The sequence below is a fragment of the Manis pentadactyla genome, chromosome 16, assembly GCF_030020395.1.
Source record: "Manis pentadactyla isolate mManPen7 chromosome 16, mManPen7.hap1, whole genome shotgun sequence".
NCBI classification, from domain to species: Eukaryota; Metazoa; Chordata; class Mammalia; order Pholidota; family Manidae; genus Manis; species Manis pentadactyla.
Window position 1 is genome coordinate 41,968,546 of NC_080034.1, and position 21,336 is coordinate 41,989,881.

General features: G+C 51.7%; 2 protein-coding genes and 1 non-coding gene across 4 annotated transcripts; all 3 read right to left on the reverse strand.

Moving 5' to 3' along the window:
* Positions 1-722: 722 nt before the first annotated feature.
* PRRC2A (proline rich coiled-coil 2A) lies at positions 723-15,603 on the reverse strand. The gene is made up of 31 exons (XM_036875697.2): positions 15,372-15,603; positions 13,387-13,561; positions 12,712-12,889; positions 12,255-12,354; positions 12,083-12,155; positions 11,605-11,748; positions 11,283-11,434; positions 11,019-11,098; positions 10,725-10,867; positions 10,347-10,437; positions 10,020-10,236; positions 9,124-9,598; positions 8,482-8,672; positions 7,958-8,252; positions 7,384-7,594; positions 5,345-7,186; positions 4,741-5,006; positions 4,411-4,541; positions 4,059-4,188; positions 3,886-3,971; positions 3,455-3,688; positions 3,163-3,303; positions 2,986-3,057; positions 2,698-2,865; positions 2,434-2,516; positions 2,046-2,253; positions 1,861-1,956; positions 1,505-1,717; positions 1,303-1,397; positions 1,100-1,190; positions 723-977 (listed from the first exon to the last, which is right to left on the reverse strand). The coding sequence occupies exons 2-31, from the start codon at positions 13,496-13,498 to the stop codon at positions 840-842; spliced, it is 6,456 nt and encodes a 2,151-aa protein (XP_036731592.2). The 5' UTR covers positions 13,499-13,561; positions 15,372-15,603; the 3' UTR covers positions 723-839.
* LOC118907282 (small nucleolar RNA SNORA38) lies at positions 13,074-13,202 on the reverse strand. The gene has a single exon (XR_005022758.1). It is a non-coding gene; the product is annotated as a small nucleolar RNA SNORA38 (small nucleolar RNA).
* Positions 15,604-18,278: 2,675 nt separating the features above from the next.
* AIF1 (allograft inflammatory factor 1) lies at positions 18,279-20,013 on the reverse strand. Of its 2 annotated transcripts, XM_036875699.2 has the most exons (6): positions 19,855-20,013; positions 19,621-19,682; positions 19,474-19,540; positions 19,085-19,126; positions 18,745-18,907; positions 18,279-18,477 (listed from the first exon to the last, which is right to left on the reverse strand). In XM_036875699.2, exons 1-6 carry the CDS (start codon positions 19,877-19,879, stop codon positions 18,393-18,395), a joined length of 444 nt encoding a protein of 147 aa, XP_036731594.1. In that variant the 5' UTR covers positions 19,880-20,013; the 3' UTR covers positions 18,279-18,392. The 2 variants fall into 2 exon arrangements, with proteins under 2 accessions (XP_036731594.1, XP_036731595.1); XM_036875700.2 differs by lacking the exon at positions 18,745-18,907 and having other exon boundaries at positions 18,970-19,126.
* Positions 20,014-21,336: the final 1,323 nt, after the last annotated feature.

Sequence of the window (21,336 nt, forward strand, 5' to 3'; positions counted from 1 at the left end):
TTCTATGAACTTGTTAAGATTAATAATCCCCAAAAACCCAGCTGTACTAGACAACTGAACATTTTACTGTTAATGCAACACAAAACTAAAATGTACAAATGGTGGCCATTTTCAAGGAACACCTCTGCACCAACGAATTTTAAGACCTAAATTCTGAGATGGAAGAAACTTGTTCTGGTGCATGCTAGGATAGGGCTCTCAAACTACCAGTACAAAACATACCCTACAGCTGCGAACCTTATATAGTCTTAGCAGCTAGCATGCAGTGGTCACGTGCAACTCATTTACAATGACGGAAATCCTTTACCCAGTTGAAGGAGCCACATAAAACTGCTGGTTGACAATCCAGTGTTCTTTTACAAAAGTCCCACCAGGGCCCATGCAGACATGTTGAAGGAAGCCCCATGGGATCAGCCCACCTGTCAGCTTAATTTAAGACTGGCTCCATTGGTACAAGAAGCAATTTGCCCTGCAGAGCCCAGCTCTTTCAGCTCATAAAACCTTTAAGATACAATAAAGCAGTTAAATGCTGAGCTAGCCTGGTACACTGGGTTAAGTAACAGTTCCCTGACTTAAACTCTACAGATCCCTTGGCACCATCCTATTATGACAGAAGAGACTGCCAACCAAAGACCTATCTGCAAAATAATTTTGGGACATTTTTTTAATCCTTTTATTATTTTTTAACAAACAGCCCCAGGGATAGGGGACCAGGGGAGGGGTAAGAAGGGGAAGCGAGGCCCCGGCCCCGCAACTCCTCCCCCACCGCCCCCTCCCCCCTTATATATTTATAATCTATATACAAGCCCCGGGGGTGGGGGACAAGGGGAACTACTCCCTCAGCAGGGTGGAGGCAACCCAGGCTCCTTGTCCCCTCGCGACCCAGGCTCCTCTGCATGTTGGGATGGCCCTTCTCGATGCGGCCCAGTCCGCTCCCAAGGCTTTGGCATCCAGCGCAGGGCATCCGGTGGGGAAGCCTGGGGTACAGGTTCACATGGAAAAGTTAAAAGTCATACTGGGAAGCAAGGGATGGAAAAGATAGGAATTCTGCTGATAAGTCTTGAATTCAGACTTGGGACCACAGGGGTTTCTCCTTCACCTGCTGGTAGAGGTCTATGCGCTGGGTGCGGAAGACTCCACCATAGGTGGAAGGTGGGGCCTTGAGACGGGTATTGAGGCCAGAGAAAGACCTAAAGGAGGAAGGATGTTTAGGATGAGCTTAAGCCCTTGCCTACAGGTCCCCAAAGTAACAAAGTCCCTGGGGCTGGGCAGTCTGCATCCCCATTCCCTTCTCTTTCTTGCCTTCCAACTGGGGGAGTACGTGATGACCCAGGTCCCCCAAGGCTGCTGCTCAGTTTTCGATAATCCTGGAACGGCTTTAGTTCCATTGGGTGCAGCTGAAAGAAGAAAATTCATGAGCCTCCTGCCTCTCAACCCATTCATTCTAAGATACTAAATCCCTTAACTCTCGGAGTTCCCTAGCACTTTAGTTCCTGTACCTTACCTCTGCTCGCCCCAAGCTAGGGGGGAAGGGCCTGGCAGGTGAAGGCAGCACCCGAGCAGCAGGAGCAGGTGGAGGCCGCACAGCCAGGCTCGGGGGCTGCAGAGTAGGGCCCAGAGGCAACAGAGAAAGGGGAGGTGGGGCAGAAGGTGGTGCTGGTGGCAGGGAACCAAAGTTCACCACAGACAGCTGTGAGTCCACCATGGGCAGAAGCATCTATAACAAGAAACATGGGGGTATGTGCTGGGGGAAAGAAAGAATGTCAGAAAACCAGGGCTAGAGTCAAAATGAGTAACAAAAAAAGCCAGAAGTGGAACAAAGAAATCAGAATGAAGGGCAAGTATGAAGACAAAAGGTACCTGCTGGGCAGCAGCCCCTGAAGGGAGGAAGCCATTTTGGCCACCGGGTTGCAGAGTAGAATAAAAATCGGAGGGGGATGGCAGATCCTGGCGCACCTGTTGGGAGATGGAGAAATACATCAACTACCACAAAGTACTCTCCTCTGCCCCTAACATACTAAGCTCAGCACCTGCCCACCTCTTACCTGAAGCAAGGGTGGGTCAGGCAAAGGGCTGGGGCAGAAAGCTGGAGAGTAGAGGAAAGGGGGAGGGTAGAGAACTCCACCAGCTGGCAACTTCCCCAGCTCTGTTGCTTGCAGTGCTGAGAAATCCAGAAACTGGCCCTTGATAGCTACTCCAGAGAGCAGTGCTGAAGGGGGCGCTGGGCCTGGGGGGAGGTACAAGGGCTGTGATCTGAAAAGAAGTTGGAGCAAGGGGGTTAAGAGAGATCAGAAATCCAGAGTCATTTATTCCTTTAGTCTGAGTGATGCCCTAAGCCCACAAGCCTTTGGTACCTTACAGATATGTCTTCCCTTCCCTCTCCCATGAAAACAGCTCTATCCCCTTCTGAGATACACAGGCATCTAGTCTTACCTGTAAGGGTGCAGTGAGGGTGTCCCAGGGCGGAAGCCTCCACTGTTGGGATGTAACTGAGAGTCTATGGCTCCCCCTGAGACCTGCACAAGAGCAAAGCTAGAATAGCTCCAAATTTTCTGGTCAAGAAGAGCTCATCCACCCCACCCACAATAAAAGCAAAGAGAAAAATGAAATGACAAAGTATGTTTTATAACTATACAACTTGGAAAAGTTTGATTGCAAGGGACATAAAGGGTTCATGGAATAGCAAGTAGGACCTACCTGAGAGCTTGGAGGCCCAGGGCTGCCATAGAAGACCTCAGAGTACAAGCGCTGGCCTGAGGAGCTGGGCTCTGGGCCACAGGGCCCAGAAACCAGATTTTTGGACTGTGCTTCAACTGAGGCAGAAGCACTGGGGAGCAGCTCCCAGTCTCGTGATATGGGAATGGCCTGGAAATGAAAAGTCCTGTCAAGAGGGATGCTTGGACATTCTGGATGCCCAGGTCACTCCCAGCCCTCTTCTCCAGAAATCTAAGGGCTTTCCACGAAACTCTCAGTTCTCCCACTTACCTCAGTGACTGATGCTGTCAGCTCCTTCTCTGCTTTTAAACTGTCTCCTACCACTAGGCACAAGTCTGAGTCCTGGCAGGGGAGATTGTCCCATGGCTTATATACTTCCATGGCCCACCTCCAGTTCTCCCTTCTCTCTCCACCCAACCCAAGCACCCAGCCCCAGCCCACACAGACCTTGTCACTGGTGCCAAACTGGACTGGGGGGCCAGCTCGATGAGACGGCCGGAGGGAGCCAGGTTCTGGGCCTCGGTCTGTACGCTGCAATCGTTCTATGCCAATGGGGTCAGGGGGCAGAGGCTGCTCCCGGGACAGCTCCTGGGTTGGGAAACACGGTGAAGTGGGGTTGGGCAAGGGAAAGGGAAGCCCAAATCAGGGGATCCTCAAGGACACACAGGCAACAAGACAAAGGTAGCACCAAGGCCAGACTCCCAAAACATGCTTCTTTCCTCTTTTCTTGGTCTTTTACCTTTCTGTCCCCATTGTGGGAGGCAGGTGGCCGTCTCCTAGGAGGTTCAGAGGGTTCAGAGCCAGATGGACCCTCACCAGGAACAGCATTCAGAAGTGAGGAGCCTCCAGGCCGTTTGGGGGTCCCCTCTGCTGCCCCCTTGAGTCCTCCATCAGGGGAACTTCGCTGGCTGCAGGGACCTGATGACACCTGAGAATCCCCACTCAGGTCCACCCCACTGTCAGACTGACTCATCTGAGAGGAGTGGAGAAGGAGTCAGTTAAGTCAGGGCAGAAAGCACCCAATACGACTGATATACACCAACGAACAAAATGAAGGAAGGGGCCACCTATGTAAAGGAAGAGCCCCAGATTCAACTGCCAACAGGTGGCAAAGTGTAACCTGTGTTCAGTCAAATCCCAGCTCCAACACTCCCTCCCATCCTCACGCACCTCTGTACCAGCCACATCTTCAAAAGGACTCAAGGGCTCCATCCAGGGCTCCATGGAGCCAGGCTGGTAACTCTTTCGGTTAGTGGCTGGGGAAGAGAAGACAGTTCCAAGGCCTGTGTCACGCTCTCAGCCCTCCACCGTAGCAGCCCTTCCCTCCACTGAGCTTTACTCACTAGTATGTAAACGATTCCAGATATGAGGGGTTAGGACCTCTGTTCCTGCATCTCTGGATTCTCCCTGAGGGTCTGGGTCCTCAGGCTTGGGGCCCAAGAATCCAGAGCTGTGAGAAGATGGCAAAGATTCCTGTAAGTGAGAAAGAACAAAGGACAACCGTGAATAAGATGGTTACTGGGGAATGTAAAAAACTGGGACAGAGTGAGGCACAAGGCAATGGAGGACAAGCAGTGACTATTGCTGAGAATTTGGGGTGTGAACACAGTATAGAAATAGGAAAGAAAATAGAGAAAACAAAAACAAGACCCTTCAGGAGAGAGGTGAAGCACGATCTCAAGCCCCATCCCTTACCTCCTGCAGCAGCTCCGGTTTTCTGGGAGGCTGCTCCCGCCGTTTGGGGGGGAAGGGATTAATCCCAGCAGAGTCCAGGGGTGTCCTGCCCACCCCCCTCACCATCAGCCCTGGCTCCTCAGAGTGGTGGTCTGGGGAAAAGGGGAAGTATGTCAGCATCTATCCTGCTCTGTCACTGACCCTAGTTCTTTCTCCTTCCTCTTCCTCCCAAACCTTCACCCTCGCTCAGTACAGACACCCAACACCAAGGCCCCCAGGCAGACTCTTCTCCCTTCAGCACCTAACTTTCTGAGGCTGGAAACATTCCCACCCTTAGCCCCTCCAGCTTACCCGAATTCAAGTTGTTGGCTCTCTGAGGGTTGTATCGGGTTGGGGTCCGAGGGGAAGGGCCTTGAGGGGCTTGGGGAGGCCCAGGCTTGAGCCTTGGGTGTCCCCCTGGTGCAGCTGCACTCCCTTGGCGGCTGCTGAGCTGGGCCAGAGCCTGTTGGATGCCAGCAGGGTTGCTGTGGATAACTTGGTCCAGGCGGAAGACAGCAGAACTGCTGGGGGGCGGGGGAGGCAGAGGAAGCCCAGGGGCACGCTCCTCTGGAGGACGGCTGAAGGAAACAGCATCAGGTCTCGTATTCACAAAATTGTTCCCTTTGCCCTACTAGTCAAATCTCTTCCAACCTGTCCTCTTCCATTAAAATCTAGGTGTTTTCAAACACTTCTAAGAATTCCATGTGCACATACTCCAGAGTGGAAAGCAAGCAACAGGGAATACATGGGCATTCCTCTCAACTGTTCTCTAGAAACTTCTCGCTGTGGCTATTGTTGTGCCTAATAGCCTCTGATCCCGAACCCCACAGCACCCACTGTGCCTTTCCTCTCAGGTTATTTTGTTCCCTCCCAACTTTATCCTTCAGAACAGACATCACACCCTCTCCATACCCACCTTCGATTCTTGGGAGAGGGCCAGCTCCTTTTGTCCCCTCGCCCTGGGCCAGTCCTCCCGCCAGGGCCCCCACCACCTCCACTGCTGCTGCCACCGCTGCCAGCCTTGCTGCCGGGGCCTGGGCGCCGGTTCTGCCTGTCCATGCCTGGCCGCTGACTGGAGAAACTCCGCTTACTCAAATCCTTGGCTCTCTGGCTCAGCTCTCCACGGGACATGGCTGAAATGCCTGGTCCAGTTCCACCTCCACTGCCCCCAGGAATTCCCACAGCTTTGGGTGTCAGCAGTGCTGGTGGGGGAGCCTCCTTGTCCCCCCGGCGCTCACTGGTGAAGTCACTGCTCTCTGATGCAGTCTCCCATTCCTCATTGGCTTGGTCTGAATTTTGGTTCGACAGATCAGGAGACTTGGCAGCTGCCCGGCGAGGTGGTAGGGGCACTGTTGGGAGGGCCTCCTCTGGTCCAGTAGAGGCTGGAAGGGCTAGGGAAGAGGGTTTGCCTTCGGCCCCTCTGGCAGCATTCTCCCGTTCCTGCTTCAGCCTCCGGAAACGAGGCGGTTTGTCCTGCTGCTGAGCCCTCCCATGCCTCCTCCTTCGGGGCCTCTCCCCATCTTCCACACCCATGCCCACAATACTGCCTCCTCGGGCCATGGGGGACAGAGGCCCTGGGATTAACTTCTCTTTCAAAGGCTCCTTACTTGGTGGCAAAGGACCTACTGGAGGCTTTTTGGGAACCAGGGGGTTGTTTGGAGGGCTCCAGCCTGGGCAAATGGGTGGAGGGGGCCGCCCCCCACCTCGGCCCCTACGGGATGGCACCCCTCTGGGAGTGAAGACTCGCCCACCTCTGGTGGTGGAAAAGCGGGCTGGGGCTGGTGAAGGGGGGGCTCCTGAGGGTGGAGGGGCAAGAGGGACCTGGTTGAGCACACCTTCCTTGGGTGGGGGGGCCTCTTTGTCTGAGGGGGTCAGATCGCTCTCATGGGTCTCACTGCCCGTTTCTGAGCCACGCTGTCGACGCCGCTTGGGGATTTCTTCATATTCTGAACCCTCGCTTCGTGTCTCACTGGCAGTACGGCCTCGAGGAGCAGGATGGTTTGGGATCCCTGCCCCACCTCCGCGCCCATCATCCCCACGGAACTCTCGGTAACTGCGGAATTCTCGGCTTCTGGCTCCCCGACCCCGACCCCCATAGGTTCCCCGAAAACCTCTCCCTCTGGCAAAATACTCTCCTCGACCCCGACCCCGGCAAGAGGTAGGACCCACTCTTTCATAGGAGTAGTCCCTCCGCAGCCTTGGGGCAGGGGAAAGATTCCCACTGGGTGGGGTGTCCTTGGGGCCCCCTATCTTCCCCTTTGCCATCCTGAGTGGGTCTGGCTTTGGGGCCTTGGGGGTTTCATCGCCCTGTTCGAGGGGCTTGGGAGGCAGCTCTTCAACTTTTGTTGGTGGTGGGGGTTTCTTTATAGGCCCAGCACGGCGGGGAGGAGCCCCTGGGTCCTCTGGAGGATTTCCACGACGACTGCTGCCTGGGCGAGGGCCCCAGCGAGTCTCCGTGCGGCTTTCTCTGCGAGGTGGGGGAGGGCCTTGGCCTCCAACTCCGCGGGTGGGCTTTCGGATGGCTTCTGGCCCTATGAGCTGTGGAACCTCCTCCTTGGGGGTTTCCTTCTTGTGTGGTGGAGCTTGTATCTTGGCTGCCTCATCACTGCCTGGGGGCCAGGGGAGTGGACGGGGCCCTGGGGAGGCTGACTCCTCCAGAGGGAAACGAGGGACTGGGGGCCCAGGGGCTCCATTCTCAGGAAAGCCTGGATAACTGGCCAGATAGGGTGGTGGGGGAGGTACTGGAGGGGTCTCACTCCTGAAGAGGGAGACAGAAAAGAATGAGAGTAAATGTCTCAGGGTGAGAAAAACTGGAACTAGGTGGGGAAAGGATACACTTTATCATGACCTAGATATTACTTTCATATTTATTCCTATCACCTCACCAAAAATCCTTTCCTCCTAGCCTAGATCCTTGCACTAAGAACTCACCCATTTCTTACTACTCAGACTCACCTCATCCCCTTGTCATCCTCCTCAGCAGCCTGGCGCAGTGGTGAGGTGAGCGGGCGGGGATCAGTGGGTGTGGTGGTGAAGACATCTCCCACCCAGGCTAACTTTGGATCCACTGGCGGGGTGCCCCGATCCCGTAAGAGGGGAGGTGCATGGCGTTCAAATGGCTCTGAGCTTGAGCCCCCGCTGTCTGAGCGCTCCCGGGGAACCAGACCTGAGGAAATGAGGGATGAAAAAGAATCCTTTATGTGATGGGTCCTCTAGCCCAAAAAGCATCTCCCCAGTCAGCCAACACCACATCTCTTACACTCCATAAATCTGTGCCTTGCCGCCTGTTGTCCTATAACAGGGTTATCTACTCAGCTCCAGATAAATCAATATCCCAAATAAATCCGGGTCAACAAGGGACCACTTTTTATCCCTCCCACAAACCAATTCCACAGTGAAGAACTATCAGAGCAGGGCTAAGCACATCCTTCTCCCTTTACTGGTGGCCCTGCATCCCCACAGCAAGATGCCATACCCACTTCCTGGGCCTGTGGGGTCTCCTGCTGCCCACCCGCCTCTGGCCCCTTACCAGAGGGGTGCACACCAGGAGGATAGAAGTCCAGAGGGGGTCGGCCTTGGAGGAGCCGGGGGTCCACATAAGGAGGAATCATCATCCAGCGGGGGTCAAAGTTCATCGGGGGCATGGGTGGCGGCCGGCCCAGAGCACCTGGGTACAGGGTCTTGGGGGGCGGTGGGGGAGCCTGTGGTGCTGGCACAGCCCCCAGGGCCACAGGCTGCGGCGGCGACGGGGGCACTGGGGCTGGTGGGGCAGGGCCCTGCTGCTGCTGCTGCCACTGCTGCTGCTGCTGCTTCAAAAGCTGCTCCTGCGAGACATCAGGGGCTGGGACAGAGGTGCCACAGCTCCCCACTCCCACCCAAAAGGAACCAAAAGAAAAAAAGTTGATATGCAGATGTGACGACTACCAGGCCTAGATGGAAACTAGGGTGATCCAATACAGACACACCTGATCAGGGAACCAGAAGGTAGCTTACAGACAGGTAGCCCTTGAAGCAGGAGCAGCGGCCCTCAGGAGGGAAGTAACTCAACCTCACCTGCTGCTGCCGCTGGAAACGAGGTGGCAATGACTTCTGGTATTTAGGGTACCCCAAGCCCTGGTTTGGGGGCTGCCGGGTGGGACCAACCCCATCACCCTTGGGTTCCACCTTTGGGGCTGGTGGTGTGGCAGGAGAAGTAACCTCTTCGGGTGGTTCAGGACCCTCTTTTGAGGGCAGCTGGGGTTCCACTGTGTTGAAGAAAAAAACAGCAGAGTGACCTAGTCTACCAATAGGTATTTCAGAACAGTCCCAAAATTTCAGCTCTCACCCACCACTAGCTCCCTCTCTAAAGAGTAAGCCCTTACCATTTAAAAACCCATGAAAACACTTCATGGCCTCTCAAGAGGCAATGGTGGTGGCATTTACTTCCCACAAAGCCACCCAAACAAGACACTTTCTTCATCCTTGTTCCACACAGGGCCTACACAAAGCGGTTTCAGATCACTGCTTGTTCCATCGACTCCTGTAGTAGAACCTGCCCCCTTGGAAATCCATACAAGCAAAAGGGCCCTCCCCTACCATGGACGGTCCAATGAACCAAAACCACTGACTTCTACCTCATTTATTCCCATCCTTACTACCCTCACCCTCAACCCAAGCAGAGACCTGAGCCTGGCGGTACCATCCCCGCCTCCATACCTGGGCTGGCGTCGAAGCTGCCACTGCTGGCGCTACTGGCACTGCCGCCACCACTCACCAGGGCGGGGGCCGGAGCCACACCTGCAGCAGGGACGGACTGGGCAGGAGCTGCCTGTGCTGGCTCTTCCGGCTCTTTTTCTGGTGTTGGGGCTGGTAGCGGTGGAGGAGCTGGAGGTGCGGGGAGTTCTTTGGGGACTGCAGGTGGTGGAGCTGGGGCAGGAGGGGCAGCAGGCTGGGCAGCAGGCTCTGCTTTGAGCCGCTTGTCAGGTGCCCCGAACTTCTCATCAAGTCGCTTGAGCTTCTCAGCACAGGCTGCCCGGCGCTCCTCCTGCATGCGGCGCTCCTCTTCTTCTCGCCTCCGTCGGGCCCGCTCCACGGCCAGTGAAATTTCAGATGAAGACTGCTTCCTCCGCTGCCGCCATGCCTCATCCTCATCTTCTGGTGCTGGGGGTTTGCAGGGAGGGCCCCCACGGTCCTGTCAGTGGACAGACCCAGCAGGGCCAGAGGTGTCAGTCGTTATGTTTCTTCTGATCTCTCTCACAGACTGACTGTCTCTAGCATTAGATGCTAAGAACCAGGCCTCTGGTTGATGGCCTCTCTGGGTCAGGATAAACTCATCATCCAGTCTTCTTATTACTTGCCTCTTCTCTCCCTTCAGTGACCCAAACATCCAGATCTCCTGTTCTTCCACACTAGCATCCTTCCCCATTTTTTTTTTACCCAGATGCTCTTACAACCAAGGATTTACAAACCTTTTCAGAGATCTCCAAAGCTCTATGCTTCTTGTAGCCCATTTTCAGCCCTCCCTCCAGCTTCTCCTACTACTACTGCTTCAGTTACTCAGCTGGCACTAATCTCCCACAACTGACCCTCAATCCCTAATTGTAGACACTCACTGGGTAGTCCCCAGGGGTGCCCCAGTTCCCAGCAGGGCCCCGGTGCGGTGGGGGTTGGGGAGGCTTTGGGGCAGGAGGCCCAGGCTCTGTCTCTGGAGGCTGAGAGGTCTCTTTCCAGGCTGTCTTAGGAGGGGGTGGTTCGTTGCTGGGGGAGTTGTCCTTTTTGCCATCTGCTTCAGGGGGCTGCTCCTCACCAACAGCTGACTGGGACTCCTTGCTGTGAACAGACAACAGTGGAATAAAAATCAGCTGCAACCCAGTTCCTTTCTGGGTATGTTACCACTAAAGAAACTGAGCCTCTCCTCTCCCCAGAGGGCCCTAACTCACTGGCCCTCAGCTCCCTCCTCATCGGATTCTCGCCCATCTTCCTCATCACTGAACTTGAGCTTTTCAGTGTAGTCGACCTCCTCATGCGCCCCTGAAGGAAAAAGTCAAGAGTAATAACGCAAGCGTTGGGCTCTCCAATCTCAGTTATCTTCTGGAACACAAGAAGTGGTGTGGAACTATGCAATGGGAAGCACAACCCCTGCCCACCCCCAGCTTAAGTCTAGATTCATTATGGATCTTTTCACTCTCATTCCTCTCATTTCCTTATAGGACTTACCTTTTCTCCATTTATCTCCCCTTTCCCAACCAACCCCATGTTTTCCTCATCAGATTTTTGCCTTTTCAGACCAAAATGCTTGATTCTTAATATCCACTTACCGGCCCAGCCATCATCATTTTCCTGGTCTAACTGGTCAAACTCTTTAAGATTATCCTCTTTAAGAATGGAAGGACGACCCACAGGTTCTACGAGGCGCATTGGCGGCCCTGAGCTCCGGGGGCCTGCCACACGAGGGAAACGGCTAGATGTGAAAAGACAAAAGGGAGAAGAGAGGTAAGAGATGGCATGTTGTATAACCACATATAAGACTTAGCCTCCTGGCTAGAATACCATCTCTTCTCCCAGTAAGCTTCCTCTGTCCTCAGCCACAAACCCAGACCTGGATTACTCACCTAGGTCCATCAGGAGTTGGGTACCGGTAAGGCCCCTGGGGTCCATAGGGCGGAGGAAATGGGAGATATGGGGGGTACATCTGCAGAAAGGACCAATGGTAGCTGCTCAGATGGATAGTCTGAACAGCCTGCCAGCTCCCTAAACCTATTGTTCTCCCTCACTGTCATAAATTCCTGCTTTCTAGCTTTCCTCTCTAGAGATAAAATTTTCCTCATGCTCTAGTCTCAAACACAACCACTCCAAAATAAGATATCCAAACTCACGAAGGGCGGCATCATTCCGCGGTAGGGAGGGAACTGGGGTGGGCCTGAAGGCTGAAGCCCCCCTCGGGGATCATGGCCATGATGAAGTTTGGAGTCTGGGCCCTCCAGCTCATCGGGGCCACGCCCACCTCCATCCCTCCAAGTTGTAGAATCTGTATTTTGGAAAAAGCAGAGATGAACAAAGCTGAAAATGATGGGGGAAGAAGGTAAATAAACCAGTACTTGGCTTAGTGATGGAATAAGGAAATGTCCTGACCAAAAGGTACCACTCACCCACTCATTCACTCACTCACTCACTCACTCACAAATGGCAGCCACTCACTTTGGGGGCGGAGGCTTGGTCCGGGCCCAGACGACTGTTCGGCAGACTCCCTTTCCTTGGCAGCCTTGTCCTGGTCGCCAGCCGCCTGCAGGGTCGGAAATTCCTCTCGAGAGAATCGTGACAGTAGGCTTGATGCCCTTCCACCTGTTGGTGTTATGGTGCAGAGTTGGAAAGCAAAGTACACTTACTTAGGATGAACCATAAAAGTGGAAGGCTCTGACAGGGACCAGATCATCAAGTTACGCCTTCAAACTCATCCTCTACATGTTAGGCATTCATTGCCCCAGAAAACAAGATCATTTCTGGGATACCCTCCTTAGCCTCATGTTAAGACCAAGACAAACTTGCTCATGTATACCATGAAACTGAATTTAGCCAGTTTAGCCAGAGGACTGAGGACATGTCACTGAAGGTACAAGGCAGGACTCCTGCCTACCAGAGTGCCCAAAGAAAGCGCTCCTAACAGTCCTGAACTCACCATCTCCATGTGCTCCATGGGTGACGCTGGCTTGTGCCCAGGACTTTACCCCGCTTGGAACCGAAGGAGCGTTCTGGGAAGCAGAGAGATAATAAATGGTGATGTGGGTCGAGGAGTAGGTCTCAGCCGTTTTCCTTCCCTCCCTTCCAGTATCATCCAGTACTTCAGATACCTCTGGGGCTGCTGGGGGTCGTTTCGGTTGGTTGGAGGCAGGCGTCTGTGAAGCCGGCAGTGGCTGCGATTCCGGCGGCTGAGCGGTTGAGGCATCGGAACTGAAGGAATAGTAGCAGCATCGGAAGGTTATCAGAGCCTGAGATGCCTCCCCTACTTCTTCAACTGATAGAGGATAGGAACTGAACCCAGGCCTATCCACTGCTTACAAATGTTAGAACAAAATACTATAACCTCCTCAGCCTGCATAAGCTGTCATCTGTTTCTTCCTGCTTTCTTCCTATCTGACAGAAAACTAAAAGTACCATTCCTGCCATCTAACAAGAGTCCTGATAGGTAGTAAAAGGGCTTCCCACTTTGTTTCTGGCTCTTAAGTGGCTGGGCTAGACCAATCTCCAATTAATACTGAAGCTCAAAGTTAAAACACACTTCACTCCAAGCCCCCCAAGAATGTCTACCTCTTGGGGTCGGACTGCTCCTGTTTGCTTGCCCATCCTGTTCCGTCTTTCGGCACTAGTGAGACGTTGGGGTCATTGCCTTTGTTCTCAGCTTTCAGGCTTGGAAGGTTAGCTGGGGGTGGCATACGCCGGGCAATGGCAACTTTCCCAAGACTCTGCAGGCCATGGCGAGGGGCAACTGGAGAAAAGGTGGAAAGAGGATGAAAAATGCTTTACTTGGGAGATCTGACAGCATTCTACACTACACCACATTTAGACATCCTTGGTATCTTATTACCAAACTTCTCTTAAAACTATCCCTTTTGCCTTTGGCAATCTGTGAAATCCTATCAGAAAGGCTGAACTGCATTACATTCAAAATTCTATGTGGGATGGTTGATCTTGAGCCTGCAGGGAGCAAGCTGGCTCCAGACTTATCCAAGTCCTTATTTCTTTGCCTCCAATTCTTACGTGTCCAGAGACAGACCCACAGACACGCCTTTGTAGGAGGGTAACTGGTGCTCACCCAAAGCCCAGTGTCCTATACACGACCCAAGATAAAGTTGGAAAGCCTCTAGTGTTCCACTAGTCATTTGCTATCTGTACTAAAGCCACGTTCCCTCAACAAGCTCTAAAACACATGCCCCATTCATATCTAGGCCCCAATAATTAGGAGCATCTTTGTAGGACCCTCACCAGCAGGTTTCTGGATCTCTAAGGACTTGCCCTTATATGTATCAAACAGGTTGAGCGAGGAATACTTCTTTCCATCCTTCCCCTTGGCAGTCGGCCCCGAGCGATCGGACATTGCGCTGGAAGCTCATTGAGTACGTTGGGTCCTGCAGGCACCTCCCCCAAAACGTGCCGGAGCCTGTGGGAGAGACACCAAGTATTTCAGTCTCTGCTCCCTTTACAGACTCCCAACACTAGCCTAGGCGTTCCCTTTCATTCTCATTAGGGGCCCATATGATGTCTTTTCTTCCAGCCTATTCTAACTCCCCAGTCCCTTTAAGCAATCTACTCACTTTCCACGGCCCAAATGCCAAGTTCCCTCTTCCTCCCATGCCACCTCTTGCCAATGAAATCCAAGTAAAAATCTAGTATCCTCCTGGTATAAACTCTCCCCTTTGTAATAGTCTATAAAGGATAAGAGTCTCTTCATTATACCCACAAGTAATAATCTCCTCTGTCTCCACCAAAATCATTTCAGAGACCTACAATAAGACGGCAAATTCAAACCCTGGAGAAAACCAAAGAGGCACACAGCTCCATTGTACAAGGACTCTATTAGACACATCCCTTCACATCCCCTATTAGACACCAGCTCCCTAACTGAACCCCAGGGCCCTGTGCCCCAAATTCCATTCCCAGCAGTCTCACTCCCATTTGGGAAGGTTTGCAAGAAGGTATGCTGGGAGTTTAAGGATTTTATGAGGTTGCTCAGCCAGCCTGGGAGACGGTGGCAGAGAATTCCTCATGGAATAATAGAGGCTCTACATACATACTTCCCCAAGTACTTAGAATACCCCAATACACTTGCCTCCACCCCAGCTCCTGGAAGACAGTCTTGTCTCCAGATAATACTGGTAGGCCTTGGCTTCACTTACATAGATGTGGGACCAAGCATTGTGGTGCCACTTCAAGAGCACCTGTTACCATGAGGTCAAGGCCAGAACCATCTTCATTTTCTTACCCTTGGTAAGAATGGGTAGGAAATGTCCATGAGCAATCATTTCTTTCCCTAATACTCCACGCTAACCAAACTCTGCATCATCAGTTGGTTCCTGAGTGACCAGGCATTCATTTATAGGCGGGGAATGGTGTAAAGAGATGTGAGGTGGTGGAAAAGCCATACAGGACCAGGATGGAAACTAAGATGGGGAGAACTTTAAGGTATGTTTGATGAGGGAATGGGGGATGCTTTGCAGAAGTTTGAGACAAATCTTTGAAAATATAAGAAAAAGGACACTGAGTCGTGATGAAGCTATCACTAATAAAATACGAAAGCAGGTGGGAAATACTACACGTAAGTAAGAATGGTTAGGAAAAGATGCACAGTAAGGAGGTATGTCAGAGACCCAGGAAGAAACAGGGGATTGGGGTAGAAAGGAGAGGAAAGGGAGTAAGAAAAATGAAAAAGCAGAGGGGGTCTGAGCAACGTAACAAGCAAAGATGCGGGGTAATAGGGTTCCACAGGGGGAATGATGCGACGCAAAGAAGGCCGTCAAGAAGCAGGGACTCTACCGCTGGGTGATGGGAGGGGGTCCAATATGGAGGAAAAGATACTCTCCGAGAGAACCGTCGGGCGCGGCCCACCCGAGCGGCGGCAGGAAAAGGGGGCCCACAGAGAAGGGTAAAACACCAGAAGCGCAGCGCTGGGTGCAAAGTTCCGGCCCGGGAGAGGGGGGTTCGCCCCACGAAACCAGGAAAGCAGGTGGGGTGGGGCAGGCTACAGACTCTTTTGAGACAGCGTCTGGAGATGCGGGCCCCAAGCTGGGGGTATCGGAGGGGGAGGGGCAGGTAGGCCCCGACAGCAGGAGGACAAAATGGCGGCGGCTAATGGCAGCTTCACCTCCCCCGGGCCCGCCGCCGCCACCGCCGCCGCCGCCGCCGCCGCCGCCGCCGCCGCCAGCGCTCCCGCGCCGGAAAAGGACATTAGCACTCGGCTTGCTCAGACTCACCTGGCCGGGTGCGCGGGGATCCGGGACCGGGGCCTAAGGGTTCCCCGGGGTGGGATGGCGGTGGGGCGGGGGCGGATGGCGGCGGATGGCGCCGGGCTCGGCTCCTCCCGTCTCCCTCGCTCGCTCCGCGGCTGAGCTCCGACTAACGGCCCATCCGGGCAACCGCCGCCCCCGGGAGCGCCCCCCCGACTCCCGCCTCCCTCCGCGCAAGATACGAGCCTTAATTTGCATAAGGGGCGGGGCACTTTATACCCTATCCCACTTTACTTCCAGGGCTGTCCTTATTAAGAAAAAGCTGGGCGTGCAGAGCAGGCATAGAATATTTGCATAAAAAGGAGGGACTTACGGGAGCTACTTAGCCGGTTGGCTGAAGAGGCGGTCCCCGGGGTCAGCCGTTGAGTTGCGTAGGGGGGCGGGAATGCGGCTCCTGTCGGCCGGGCGGTTGGGGCACAGAATTTGCACGACGAATGGCGGGGAGGGGGCGGAGCGTGCGTCGTGCGTTCGTGTAAAGATGGAAACGGAGAGACGTAGGGACGCTGAGAGTGAAAGGAAACGATGCAAAGCCCGTCAGGCTTTCAGCGGAGGAGACGGAAGAAAAGGCGGGGCGGAAGAAATTAGCAGCTGGGGGGCGGAGCTTTCTTAACCGAGGAAGAATCTCAACTCACGCATCCCTTCGCGAGAGGTGAAAGCATTAGGGGGGCAGGGCTTTCCATTTATTAAATCACGTCATGAAAATGAGATGGATAGACAGTCCAATCCAAGGGTCCAAGGGAGTGTATCTTCACCATGCAGCATAGGCATTCTTCGGGGTAGTTCTGCTGATTTGCATAATGATGCAGGTTATTTGAATAGGAATGACATCAAAATATCGGCAACCAATGACTAAGCCGGACATTTAGTCTTACAACCTGTTATTGTCCTGAATATCTTTGTGTACTTGTTATTGGCAGTTTGTATTCTCTTCACAATGGGTTTCATTCTACGAAATGTGCTATTTCCCTTCTTTGTCTACTACTCTCCAGTTATTCCGCTCCAATCAGACCTACTGCCCTTTCCTCAAATCATTCAACAACTGTTTTGAAAGCGCCGGATATGTCCATAGAAAGTTGCAGAATTAGAGGAATAACAGCCCGTGCCCGGGGAGGTTCAGAAATGCCTCTAGAAAAACTGTGACTCTTAGGAACAGATGTGAAGACTTAGTACTTAGCCAAGTTTGAGGAGAGGGTGCACATCTAAGGCCTAGTGAACTAATGAGCAGAAGCCTGGTTCTGGGGACCCCTACCTGGAGGGATGTGGCTAAATAAAGGGACTGTCTGTTCATTATGTAAAATGAAAGCAAAAAAATTAGCAAGAATCAGGTTAGAATTTTATCTTACGGCTCATTAAGATAATTGAGATGATTTTTTAAAAATATTCTCTTGTTTCTCTCTCAGAACTGCTACTCAGAGCAAAATTTCTTGCACGAGCTATCCATACTGTCTCCAGTTTCTCTCCTCTTACCCTTTCTTAAACCCACTCCAGTCAAGCCTTCACCCCCACCCTCTACTGAGGCTGGGTGTGTCACGGACTTTAGTCTCATGGCTTTAAATAGCATTTATGTGCTGATGACTCCCAAATGTATGTCCACATCGCAGACCTCTCTCTCAAACTCCAGACATGTATTCATTCACAGCTATATACATGACATCTCCTCTTGGGTATCTAATCGATCTTTTCAAATTCAGTATGTCCAAAACTGAACAGTTGCTCTCTGGCCTCTCAAAGCCTGCTCTAGTCACAGCCTTTATCATTTCATCTGATGGCAATTAAATAATTCTAGTTAAGCCCAAATCCCTGGAATCTTCATTGACTCCTTTATCTCACTCTCTGCTTTCAATCAAACAGGCACTTATATCATGAGAAAATATCCAGAATCCAACCTCTTCACTTACAGTGCCTCCGTCTTGATCTGATCCACCTCATCTTGTGACCCTTATCTGGGTCACAGTAAGAGCCTCCTAACTGGTCTTCTTGAGTCTACCCCTGCTCCTACAGTTTGTTCTCTACACTGCAGTGCCAATATGGGTGGCCTAGAGGCCCAATCTGCCCTCAGTACATGAAACAAAATGAACCAATTAGATTCTCTCCAGGGAGTCAGGAAATCTGAACAGCGGCCAGTGACTGGGGGTTGCTAGGGTTAACTGATCCAGACCCCTTGGAGGAAAGGTCTAGGAGTAACTTTACTGAAGGCTCAGGAGCTTTTAGTCTCTTGCCTTCCCTGGAGTTGGCTATTTAATCCTTTCTGCCATCCAGGGATCCTGTATCTCCAGTATCTGTTTTCCACATCCTCCTAATACAAGCCCTCTTTCCCTGTTAGATAGATTCACTTTCTGTAGCTTGTCCCCAAAAGGACCTCAATGACTCATTTAACACTAAATTATCAGGCTTTTTAGTGTTGTGAATCCTCACTCCATTCAGTAACACCAGTTCTTTCATCCATCTACCCATCCATCCATTCAAGTTTTAAACATTATTGAGAGCTTCTATGTCAGTCATTGAGGGTTGATCATATTATCCTCATTTTCAGATGAAAGACTCAGGCTGAGTGATTTGTGAAGGCCACAAAGCTTATAGTGGTGGAGAATTCTGGTACTAGGTAATCCTTGCTCTCCACCATGGGCCTGGGTGATATATTTTCTTTTTATCTGTCCGTATCTGTTTGTTACCTAAATTCCCTGAGTTCAAAGCTATGTTACACATCTGGAATCCTCCCTAGTGTACAAAACCATCTGCTATAGTAAGCGCACTACAAAATTGTTGATGGGCTGCTCGTGTGGGCAAATCCTTGCTGCCCTTCCCTCAAAGATGCTTCACTCCTTCCCAAATCCAGGGAAAAAAATCCCCCAAACAGAGACCAAGCTGACTTGATCTGGAGGAGGAGGATAATTTATTTAATTTAGTCTGTGGCCCACAATTTGGGGTTCTTTTTTCCATGTTGGAATCATTATAAACACTTTCAATCTACCTCATCTCTACCACAAATCAGGGCAACTCAGAGATAGCTTTCTTGGCTGGGGGACCTGTTGGCTTCTCTTGTTCTCTCGCTTTCTCCTCGTACATCAGGATCCTGGTTTAGATAGGAAGAGACACAGGGATCAGGAGAAAGTACGCTTGAGAGAATAAATCTTAGGCGGCTGTGACAGTCCAGAAGAGGATGGGGGTTATAAGCCTGGGAGAGGGAGGAGAAAGGACAGAGAGGTGGAGGAGCTGGGGGCTGTTGGGGACCCTTAAAGGATGGAAGAAATGGAGGCTGAGTAATGTGTAGAAGGAAAGCCTGGGTGTAGGGTGGAGAGAAAACAGGTAAGTATAGAGGAGGTTGGAACTGGACCCTCACATTTTTAGGATGGCAGATCTCTTGCTCAACATCATCCTGAGAAAATCAGAGTAGCTGAAAGTCTCCCCAGAGCCACTGGACACCTCCCTGATTAATTTCTTTAGCTCCAGGTGGGTCTTGGGAACCCCAAGTTTCTCTAGCATTCGCTTCAGGGACATGATATCTGGAGGCAGAGGATGGGGGTGAAAAGAGGGGACCTCCTCCCGAAGTCCACATTCCCATTACCCTTCCTCCTCCTCTGGTAGCTGGGCCCTCTCCAAAAGCATCTGGATTGGAGCACTGTAGGAGAGACCTCCCTCTAACCAGGTCTGCACACTCCTCCAAATCACCCTTTTCTCACCAATATCTCCGTTTCCATCCAGGTCAAATTCCATGTATTTCTCTAGGCGATGGAGAGAAAGCAGGGGAGTAAGTGCCAGCTGGAGGGTTGCAGGCAGGGGCGGGGCAGGGGACTAAGAAAGGGGTTGCTGACCAGTGCTAGGTAGGGAAAAAGGTGTGGGAGGAAGAGGTGAGGCAGGCAGAGGCAATGGGGGTCGGAGAGTTGAGGGGCACTACCAAGGTATAGGGAACTAAAGGGAGTGCTGGGGGGGCAGGCCAGGGAAAGAGACTGCAAAATAGAGGCTCCCTTCCCACCACAAAAGTACACTTTGCGTCTCTGCTGTCCCCCTCTGTTCCTGGGGAAATCCTACCCTCCTCACCCCCTCTCCACCCCTGTAGTTTTCCCCTCACTTTTGAAGGTTTCCAGTTTGGAGGGCAGATCCTCATCATTGCTATATTTGGGATCATCCAGGAATTGCTGTGGAGGGAAAACAGGTCCCAGGGTGAGCCTTTCTGGTCCAGGGCCCCCTCCCCAAGCCCCTTAGTTCTTTCTTTTACCGTGTTGATTTCATCCAGTCTCTCTTCCTGCTGGGCCTTCAGCAGCCCAAAGGCTTTTCCTCCTGAGGGGGCACAAGGATTAATGTATCCTCACCCCCACACCCAGCCCAGAACCATCCATCCCATTTCTGCCTTCCTAGGCCAGCTGACCACCCCTCCTTCCCACCCCCCTTGCCCAGGTCTGTTCATCTCCTTGCTCCTGTCTGAGGTTTCTGCCTACTCCACCTTCCCTACCCTGTATATCCCTGGTTTGGCTCATAGCTCAGCAGATGCTGGTGGAGATGCTCGTGCAGACAGACCAAGCTGGTGGTCTCTCTCTATGCTGACTCTCCTTTCCCACAGCCTTCTCAGAGGCCTCCCTCCCAAACTTCCCCTTTCCTCTCCTTCCCTCCTCTTCTGTGGCCCTGGCATCACTTCCCCATCAGCTTTGCTGACACTAGCACCCCAGGAGGAAGGGAAAGCTGGGTGTAGAGTGAGATGAGACGATAACATTCTCCCAAGTTCCTCTTAAGGAGAGCCCGGTGTGTGCACAAAACAGTGAAAATGAGTAAAAGAAACCTCATTTAAAATGGATTTGGGAAGTGCTCATGCTCACTGCAGCCTGCATAACCAGCAGGAAGATGAAAGATCATTCTCGTCAAGGACATTTTCCAGATAGGAATGTTATCTTCTGCTTTTAAGAAAAAGAAGGAAGGTCCCTCCTTGTCACAGCAACAATGCACTAACCACTATGTGCAGCCAATGAGAAATCTCCACAGTCTCAGACTCTTGTTCTTCTCCAATGAACTTTTGTTCAAAACTTCACTCCTCAATTTCCTCCTAAGATCTAATAAGAACTTACCTTCCCTTTGTCTCTTTGGACTTGCCTGTGGTTTGCAACCATTGGCTTGTCTCCAATTGTAATTCCTGTGCTATTCCTGAATACTACTTTTGCTAGTAAAATGACTACTTTATTTTTAAGGTTGACATTAAGTGGTGTCAGAGAAGTGAGATCCAGAGAAGACCTCTAACAACTCTGAGCCTAGTGAACAAATAGGTTCAGGTACCCAAAAAGCCTGTTGAGCTCACTGATTTCTTGCTGACCCTGGAGTTTGAGGGTAAGTCTCTCTTATATTTTCAGCTCTGCTCTCTTTGCATTTTGAGCTTTCCAGCTTTACTGCGAATCTGTTTTTACGAAGGCATTGCCTTTCCTGATGAGTTCTCTTTTGTTTCTGTTTGCTGAAGCCTCCTAGTAATTCACCCGTCCTGTTCGAAAGGGATTCCCAGTGTTTTAGAACAGCTCTTGAAAAGTGGTCCCCCAGTGTTAAGACATTTTAGGGAATCCAGAAACAAGATAGATACCACCTGGTTCTTGGACCAGAATCTTAAGCCTTTCTAGAAAAATGGGTGAACTTTTAAAAAAATTGAAATTATGGCCATTCTAGGGAAGCTTTGTGTTAGGTAAGTCCACCTTAAGGAGCACGCTTAAAAGAGAGAATTCTAAATCAATGGAATACATTCTTTAATTGGCATGTAGAAGCTTCCAAAAGGTCCCAAAATTCCAAAATAATTTCATTGAAAGAGTCATTGCAAAAGGTTAATGAAAAATTAGAGATAAAAGATACCTAAAGACTATACAAAAAACAAAAAACTGATAAAAGACCGATAAAATTCCTACTTTCCCCTCTATCCTCCTTTGAGTACTAATTCCATTAATACTGTCTTAATTGCCTTTCC